General features: G+C 24.6%; 1 protein-coding gene across 1 annotated transcript in view; it reads right to left on the bottom strand.

Annotated features, from left to right (window-relative positions):
* The window catches only part of LOC117172706 (X-ray repair cross-complementing protein 5-like), a 68,349-nt gene that overhangs the window by 52,475 nt on the left and 6,047 nt on the right, over positions 1-9,827 (bottom strand). Inside the window, exons 3-4 of the mRNA XM_033360867.1 lie at positions 3,611-3,831; positions 3,413-3,544 (exon numbers count right to left, since the gene is read on the bottom strand). Coding sequence (XP_033216758.1) covers positions 3,413-3,544; positions 3,611-3,831 — 353 coding nt within the window. The remainder of the gene's footprint in view (positions 1-3,412; positions 3,545-3,610; positions 3,832-9,827) is intronic.

The following is a 9,827-nucleotide window of genomic DNA, read 5'->3' as shown; positions in this document are numbered from 1 at the left end:
AATTTTTAACAAAAATACATGAATTTTAAACTAAAAAATCACAATATAAAAAAATAGCATGCTTTAATTTTAAATAAAAAAAATGTTTTAAACCAAAATAAAAAATTTTTTTTTAATAAAGTAGTTCATTTTTCAACTAGAGAAGAATTTTCAACAAAAAAATGCAATTTTTCACTAAATTAATAAACTTTTACCTAAAATCATGAATCTACAAGGAAAAAAATTAATTTTTAACTAAAATTATAAATCCTCTAATAAAAAAATAATTTTTAACAAAAATATATGAATTTTAAACTAAAAAATCACAGTATAAAAAAATAGCATGCTTTAATTTTAAATAAAAAAATGTTTTAAACCAAAATAAAAAATTTTTTTAAAAATAAAGTAGTTAATTTTTCAACTAGAGAAGAATTTTCAACAAAATAATGCAATTTTTCACTAAAGTAATGAACTTTTAACTAAAATCATAAATTTACAAAGGAAAAAATTAATTTTTAACTAGATTTTGAATTTTCGATCCAAAAAGAGAATTTTCCAATAAAATACATGAATTTTAAAATAAATTTTTAACTAATAAGAAAAGAAAAAATTAAAATAAAAAGTTCAATTTTCCACTAAAGAAATGAATTTTTAACTTAAAATATAAATCTTCGAATAAAAAACGAATTTTAACAAAAATACATGAATTTTCAACTAAAAAATCTCAATATTCAATAAAAAAATAGCATGCTTAAATTTCAAGTAAAAAATTTTTTCAACCGAAAAAAACGAATTTTCAATAAAGTAGTTCATTTTTCAACCAGAGAAGAATTTTCAACAAAAAAAAAATGCAATTTTTCACTAAATTAATGAACTTTTACCTAAAATCATGAATCTACAAGGAAAAAAAATTAATTTTTAACAAGATTTTGAAAATAATACTGCAATTTTCAACTAAAGCAATTAATTTTTAACTAAAATTATGAATCCTCTAATAAAAAAACTAATTAAAAAAAAATTTGTGAATTTTAAATTAAAAAATCTCAGTATAAAAAAATAGCATGCTTAAACTTTAAGTAAAAAAAAAAGGTTTTAAACCAAAAAAACAAACAAATTTTTAATAAAGTAGTTAATTTTTCATCTAGAGAAGAATTTTCAACTAAAAAGACGAATTTTCAACAAAATAATGCAATTTTTCACTAAAGTAATGATCTTTTAACTAAAATTATAAATCTACAAAGAAAAAAATTAATTTTTAACTAGATTTTTAATTTTTCATCAAAAAAAAAAGAATCTTCCAATAAAATACATGAATTTTTAAATAAATTTTCTACTGAAAAGAAAAGAACAAATTTTCAACAAAAAAAAGTTCAATTTTCCACTAAAGAAATTAATTTTTAACTAAAATTATAAATCTTCGAATAAAACACGAATTTTGAACAAAAATACATGGATTTTCAGCTAAAAAATCTCAATGTTAAAAAAAGCATGTTTAAATTTTAAGTAAAAAAAATTTTTCAACTGAAAAAAACGAATTTTCAATAAAGTAGTTCATTTTTCAACTACAGAATAATTTTGGACTATAAAAGATGAATTTTTAACAAAAGAATTCAATTTTTCGCTAAAGAAATGATGTTTTAACTAAAATCAGGAATCTTCAAATAAAAAATTAATTTTTAACTAGGTTTTGAATTTTCCATCCAAAAAGAGAGAATTTTCCAAAAAATAGTTCAATTTTCTGCCAAGGAAATATAGTCTTAATTCAAATGATTAATCCGTAAATAAAAAAATTCATTTTTAACCAAATACTTGAATTTAAAAACAAAAATATGAATTTTTCATGCAAAAAGATAAATTTAAATAAAAAAGATAAATTTTCAAACAAAATTAGTTCAATTTCCCACTAAAGTAATACAATTTTCAACTAAAGAAATTAATTTCTAACTAAAATTATAAATCTGCGAATAAAAAACGAATTTTTAACAAAAATACATGAATTTTCAACTAAAAAATCTCAAAAAAAATAGCATGCTTAAATTTAAAGTAAAAGAATTTTTTTTAACCGAAAAAAACGAATTTTGAATGAAGTAGTTAATTTTTCAACTAGAGAAGAATTTTCACCTAAAAAAAACGAATTTTCAACAAAATAATTTACTTTTTCACTAAAGTAATGAGCTTTTAATTAAAATCATGAATCTTCAAATAAAAAAATTAATTTTTAACTAGGTCTTGAATTTCCCATCCAAAAAGAGAATTTTCCAAAAAATTTCTACCAATGAAATATCGTTTTAAATAAAATGATTGATCAGTAAATAAAAAAATTAATTTTTAAACAAATACTTAAATTTCAAACCAAAAATATGAATTTTCTATCCAAAAAGATAAATTTTCGACGAAAAAGAAAGAAAAAGAAATTTTTAAACAAAACGAGTTTAATTTTCCAATAAATTAATAAACTTTTAAATAAAATCATGAATCTTTAAAGGAAAAAATTAATTTTTAAACAGAGTTTGAATTTTCCATCCAAAACAAGAATTTTCCAATAAAATAGATGAATTTTTAAATAAATTTTCAGCTAAAAAGAAAAGAACAATTTTTCAAAAACAACAGTTCAAGTTTCCACTAAGTAAAATAACTTTCAACTAAAATTATAAATTTTCTAATAAAAAAACAAACAAATTTTTATCTAAAATACATCGATTTTCAACTAAAAATCTCAATATTCAAGAAAAAAAAATAATACCAATGATATAAAAAAATTGTTATTAAAAAAAATCCATTGAAATAAATAAAATTCAGTAAATTTACAAGAATTTAAGTGAATTCAAAAAAATAAAAAAATAAAATTTCAAAGAGTTTTAAATCATTCAGGATGAATTGAAATAATAATTTTAAATCTCTTCAAATCTTTAAAACTCTACGAAATGCCCCGCGTCTCGTAAATATATTATTTAAAATCCACTAAAATATTATAAAATCCAATTAACTTTTCTGATATTTCCTGAAATCCTCAAAAATCTTATAAAATCTTTTAAAATACCTATACTTTCCGAAATTCTAGAAAATTCTTTATTTTAAAATATTTCAAACCCTTTGAATTACCCTCAAATTAATGAAATTAATAAAAAATTCCATGGAATCTTTCCGAAATCCCCTAAAATATCTGAAATTAAAAGCTCTTGGAAATGCCTTAGATTTTAAAGGTTTTAAAAATTCCCTAAAATCTTTAAAAAATTCCAATTATTGAAATCTATTAAAAATTTCTCGGAACCTTTGAAAATACCCTGAAATATTTCAAAAGATTTCAGGACAATTTCTGTGCAGCAGCCCTAATTATTTAAATTTCATGATTTTTTATTTTTTGATAGTATTTTTTCGTCTAAAATTGATATTGTTAATAAAAAATCATAAGATTAAAAAAAATAAAACTTACATAATAATCAATTCGGAACTGACAGAATCCAAAACCTCAGCCTTGATAGTTCCTGCACTAAATTGCTCCATTATGTCCTCCTCTTCTTGAAAATCGTTGAGAATCATTATCTTGGCAATATGTTGGCGACCCCTAGGAAATTAAATAATTTAAATTTGAATCCCCTCTTTTATTTTTAATTTAGAAAATGATCCTCACATGCAATTTTCTTTCATATATTGGAGAGCAACGTGTAATCCCTCGACCCAATTTGATGTTTTTTCGGTTCCCTCAAGTGCAAGGACTTCCTCAACTAAATTCCAGGTCGGCACTAGTAAATCATCTTTGAGTACCTGGATATTTTCCATACCTGGTTTATTTTTAGTTTTATTTGAGCCCATGCAGATTACACCCACTATGTCTTCTGGACGCATGAATATCTAAAACGCATTTAATTTATATAAATAATAGCCGAGAGAATTATTTTTTAATAAACTCTTGGGGATATTAGGAGTACAACTAGCCCCAAAAAGTATGTGAATTTGTAAATTAATCAATAGTTATACACAATTAAACCTCGAAAATCGAATTTAAAAAAAAAATAAATTCGGCTGTGTCTAAACTACAAGTCCTAGAGATCTAGAATTTTTTTTGCAAATATCTCAAACATTGAACTAAGCAATATATTTTTTGCAGAATTATTCGTAGGTCAGTTTAAAACCATTCTTTTCGAATTTGGCAAATTTTGTTACTTTATGTATAAAACTCGATTTACGGGGATTTTTTGGGTCGCTGATTACGATTCTGATATCAGAATTACAAAATTCGACGATGTTTAGCTTTGCTTCGCCGATTACTATATAAGAATCGTGACGAACACAGTCGGCAAATTGAACCAATAATTTTGAATTTCAATTGACGTCAGATACGGAATCAGCGACCCCTAATCCCCCCCCCCCTCCCTAGAAGGCGTTTTAGGCCAATATAAAAAAAAACATGAAATTTAGCCTCATACAGTCGCCATATTGGACCCGACATTTTGAATTTTACAATTCTAACGTCAGTATCGGAATCAGCGGGCACAAAAACCCCCTAGAAGACGTTTTAAGCCAATAAAAAAACATGAAATTTAGTCTCATACAGTCGCCATATTGGATCCGACATTTTGAATTTTGCAATTCTAACGTCAGTATCGGAATAAGCGGCACCAAAAACCCCTATAGAAGATGTTTTCGGCCAATATTAAAAAAAAACCATGAAATTTAGCCTAATATAGTCGCCATATTGGATCAGAAATTTTGAATTTTACAATTCTAACGTCCGAATCGGAATCAGCGACCAAAAACCCTCTAGAAGAAGTTTTAGGCCAATATAGAAAAACCATGAAATTTAGCCTCATACAGTCGCCATATTAAATCCGAAATTTTGAATTTTACAATTCTAACGTCAGAATCGGAATCAGCGACCCCCCCCCCCCTAGAAGACGTTTTAGGCCAATAAAAAACATGAAATTTAGTCTCATACAGTCGCCATATTGGGTCCGACATTTTGAATTTTGCAATTCTAACGTCAGTATCGGAATCAGCGGCACAAAAACCCCTATAGAAGATGTTTTCGGCCAATATTTAAAAAAAACCATGAAATTTAGCCTAATATAGTCGCCATATTGGATCCTAAATTTTGAATTTTACAATTCTAACTTCAGAATCGGAATCAGCGACCAAAAACCCTCTAGAAGAAGTTTTAGGCCAATATAGAAAAACCATGAAATTCAGCCTAATATAGTCGCCATAGTGGATCCGAAATTTTTAATTTTACAATTCTAACGTTAGAATCAGAATCAGCGACCCCAAAACCCCACCTAGAAGACGTTTTAGGCCAATATACAAAAAACATGAAATTTAGCCTCATACAGTCGCCATATTAAATCCGAAATTTTGAATTTTACAATTCTAACGTCAGAATCGGAATCAGCGACCAAAAACCCCTCTAGAAGAAGTTTTATGCCAATATAAAAAAACATGGAATTTAGACTAATATAGTCGCCATATTTGATCCGAAATTTTGAATTTTACAATTCTAACGTCATATTGGATCGAAATTTTGAATTTTACAATTCTAACGTCAGAATCAGAATCAGCGACCCCAAAAACGCCTCTAGAAGACGTTTTAGGCCAATATACAAAACATGAAATTTAACCTCATACAGTCGTCATATTAGATCCGACATTTTGAATTTTACAATTCTAACGTCAGAATCGGAATCAGCGACCAAAAACCCCTCTAGAAGAAGTTTTATGCCAATATAAAAAACATGGAATTTAGACTAATATAGTCGCCATATTCGATCCGAAATTTTGAATTTTACAATTCTAACGTCATATTGGATCGAAATTTTGAATTTTACAATTCTAACGTCAGAATCAGAATCAACGACCCCAAAAACGCCTCTAGAAGACGTTTTAGGCCAATATACAAAACATGAAATTTAACCTCATACAGTCGTCATATTAGATCCGACATTTTGAATTTTACAATTCTAACGCCAGAATCGGAATCAGCGACCAAAAACCCCTCTAGAAGAAGTTTTATGCCAATATAAAAAAACATGGAATTTAGCCTAATATAGTTGCCATATTGGATCCGAAATTTTGAATTTTACAATTCTAATGTCAGAATCGGAATCAGCAAACCCAAAAAACCGCTCTAGAAGACGTTTTAGGCCAGTATAAAAAAACATGAAATTTAGCCTCATACAGTTGCCATATTGGATCGAAATTTTGAATTTTACAATTCTGACGTCAGAATAAGAACCAGCGACCCTGAAAACCTATATAAAGCTAAAAATAACAATATAATAAAGAAAAAAAAATCGCGTCTGAAAGGGTTAAGGTGCATTGGGGGTATGGAACATCAAAAAAAAATTCAAACGCTCAGAAGACGTACAAAATCTAACAAAATCGAGTAAGTGTCGCCATCTGCCACCAACTGAGATAATCCATTAACGAGCAAAGCTATCAATTTTATGACATGAGTTTGACCACAAAATTTATGGGTATAACAAAACAATAAATAGATCAAACGTACTGTTCCTGATGTTTTTGGGTGAGTTAAATTCGAATCCGTAATCAAAATTCGAATATTTTGACTTCAAAATTAAATATGGCGGTTTTTGCATACAACAATAGTGAAAAATGTTTGATTTTTTATTTTTATATTTTTTTTTTCAGACATAAAACGCTTTAATATCTTAAAATTTCTTCAACCATCGGTGCACAAAATTCTTAAAATTTAACAAAAAAATTATATATATATATATATATGTTTTTTCTTCCTAAATGGCGAACAAAATGCAAAAATGTTCCAAAAACTGGTTTTTTCCATCATCTTTGTTTTTCTTAAATACTTGAAAGTTTCAAAAAAAGTTCCATGGAATAAAAATATCTTGAAATTAACCATAGAAGACGTGAAAATTTTTTTAGATTTTTTCGAAATTTTTTTTGATTTTTCAAAAATCCAAACTTTGCAAAAAAAATTTCAAAAAATCTGAAAAATTTCAAGAATATTCTTTGACTAATTCTAAGACATTCTTATTCTTGGCAAATTTGTACCAGAGCATTTTGGGAAATAATTTATCAAACTTCATGCGAAAAGAATTCGCATCAACGTTGGTTTTCGCAAAAACTTTCAAGTTTAAAAAAAAGTTCCATGGAATAAAAATGTCTTGAAATTAATCATAGAAGACTATGAAATTTTTTCAGATTTTTTGAAAATTTTTTTAAGATATTAAAGCGTTTTATGTCTGAAAAAAAAAATTATAAAAATAAAAAATCAAACATTTTTCACTATTTTTGTATGCAAAAACCGCCATATTTAATTTTGAAATCAAAATATTCGAATTTTGACGGCGGATTCGAATTTGGCTAACCCAAAAACATAAGGAACAGTACTTTTGATCTATTTATTTTTTTGTTATACCCATAAATTTTGCGGTCAAACTCATGTTATAAAATTGATGAAAGTGATTAATAGAAAATTGCATTTTTTCGTTAACTTTTTGGTTAAAAATTCAACTCTTTTTTTGAAAGTTTGTCTTTTTTATTTTAAAGTTTACCTGCTTTAGCTGAAATTTAATCTTTTTTTGATGAAAATGCAAATTTTTGGTTAGAAATTCAGCTATTTTTATATTTACTTGAAAACTTAACTATTTCCTAGAAAATTCACTTTTTGTTTAAAATTGATATTTTGGTGTTGAAAAATGAACTGAAATATTTTCTGGATAGTTCCACATAGAAAAAAATTTGTTTCTTATTACAAATTCATTTGTTTTAGTACAAAATTGATATTTTTAAAAATAAAAATGCAACTATTTGGTAGAAAATTAAACTATTTTGTTAAAAATTCATCCTTTTTGGTTGAAAAAATTCGTCTTTTTGGATTGAAAATTTCATTTTTTTTTCATAGAAACTTATTTCTTTGTAACAAAAATTCAATTTTTGATGTTACTGAGTTAACTGGAATCTTTTTTGGATGAAAATTCAACTTTTTTTGTAATAAAAAATTATTTTGCTTTACGATAAATTTCATATTTTTAAAATAAAAATGCAACTACGTTTTAAGTTAAAAAAATCAATTTTCAACAAAAAAAAAAACGAATTTTTAACTAAAAAATGTCATAATTTAAAAATAAAAAATTGAATAAATAAATTTTGAGTTAATAAATAATTGTTCAACCCAAGAGATGAATTTTTAGCTAAAATTATGGAATATTCAACTGGAACAATAGTTACATTTTTAGTTCGAAAGAATAATAATTTTCAACTAAAAAAAAAAAATTCAACAAAATACTTAAATTTACGGCAAAAAATTCCTTTTTATCCAAAGAAAAAAAAACAAGTTTTCAATTAAGCAGCTTATTTTTTAACAAAAGAGTTGAACTTTCAGCCAAGTAGTAATTTTATTTTCAACATAAGAGATTAATTTTTAACAAAAATTATCATTATTTAATTAGAATACTTACATTTTTAACTAAAAAGAAGAATTTTTAAACAAGGTGAATAAATTTAAAAAGATAATTTACTGAGTTAACTGGAATCTTTTTTGGATGAAAACTTAACTTTTTTGTAATAAAAAATTTTTTTGCTTTAAGATAAATTTCATATTTTTCGATAAAAATGCAACTATTCGTAAGAGAATTCAACAATTTTTTTAAAAAAGTCATCGTTTTTTGTTAAAAATTCGTCTTTTTGGATTGAAAATTGAATTTTTTTGTTAGAAAATCATTTCTTGTGCATTTTTTTAACAGGAAATAATTTTCTACCAAAAAGATTCAGTTTTCAATCGAAAAGGACGAATTTTTAATCAAAAAGGAGAACTTTTTAACAAAATTGTTGAATTATCTAGGAAATTGTTGCATTTTTATAAAAAAAAAACATGAAATTTATCTTAAAGCAGAAGGCTTTTTTTTTAAAAAAAGTTGAGTTTACATCCAAAAAAGATTCTAGTTAACTCAGTAGCATCCAAAATTGAATTTTTGTAACGAAAATAAAAGTTTCTACGAAAAAAATTGAATTTTCAAACTAAAACTAGGAATTTTTTGATCAAAAAGGATGATTTTTTAAGAAAATTGTTGAATTCTCTACCAAATAGTTGCATTTTATGCAGAAAAGATGAAATTTCTCTTAAAACAGATGAATTTTTATTTCAAAACAAAAAATTTTAATAGTGAAATTTTCATTAAAAAAAAGAAAAATGGAAAAAAAACATTTTTTAAAATCAAAATATGAATTTTTAAATAACAAATAAGTTTCTACAGAAAAAATTGAATTTTCAATTGAAATAGGCGATTTTTTTAAAACAAAAATGATGAATTTTTAACAAAATTGTTAAATTCTCTACCACGTAGTTGCATTTTTATGCAGAAAAGATGAAATTTCTCTTAAAACAGATGAATTTTTATTTTAAAAAAAATTTGAATAGTTAAATTTTCATAAAAAAAGAAAGAAAAATGAAAACAAACATGTTTTAAGATCAAAATATGAATTTTTAAAATAAAAAATAAGTTTCTACAGAAAAAATTGAATTTTCAATCGAAATAGGTCAGTTTTTTTAACCAAAAAGGTGAAATTTTAAATAAAATTGTTCAATTCTCTGCCAAGTAGTTGCATTTATAAGCAGAAAAGATGAGATTTCTCTTAAAACAGATGAATTTCATTTCAAACCAAAAAATTTGAATAGTTGAATTTCATTTAAAAAATATAAATGGAAAAAAACATTTTTCAAGATCAAAATATGAATTTTTTAATAAAAAATAAGTTTCTACAGAAAAAAAATGAATTTTCAATCGAAATAGGCGAATTTTTTTCAACAAAAAGGATGAATTTTTAAAAAAATTATTGAATTCTCTACCAAATAGTTGCATTTTATGCAGAAAAGA

This window comes from Belonocnema kinseyi, chromosome 5 (assembly GCF_010883055.1).
Source record: "Belonocnema kinseyi isolate 2016_QV_RU_SX_M_011 chromosome 5, B_treatae_v1, whole genome shotgun sequence".
Lineage (NCBI taxonomy): Eukaryota > Metazoa > Arthropoda > Insecta > Hymenoptera > Cynipidae > Belonocnema > Belonocnema kinseyi.
This window is presented reverse-complemented; position numbering and strand designations above follow the sequence as displayed.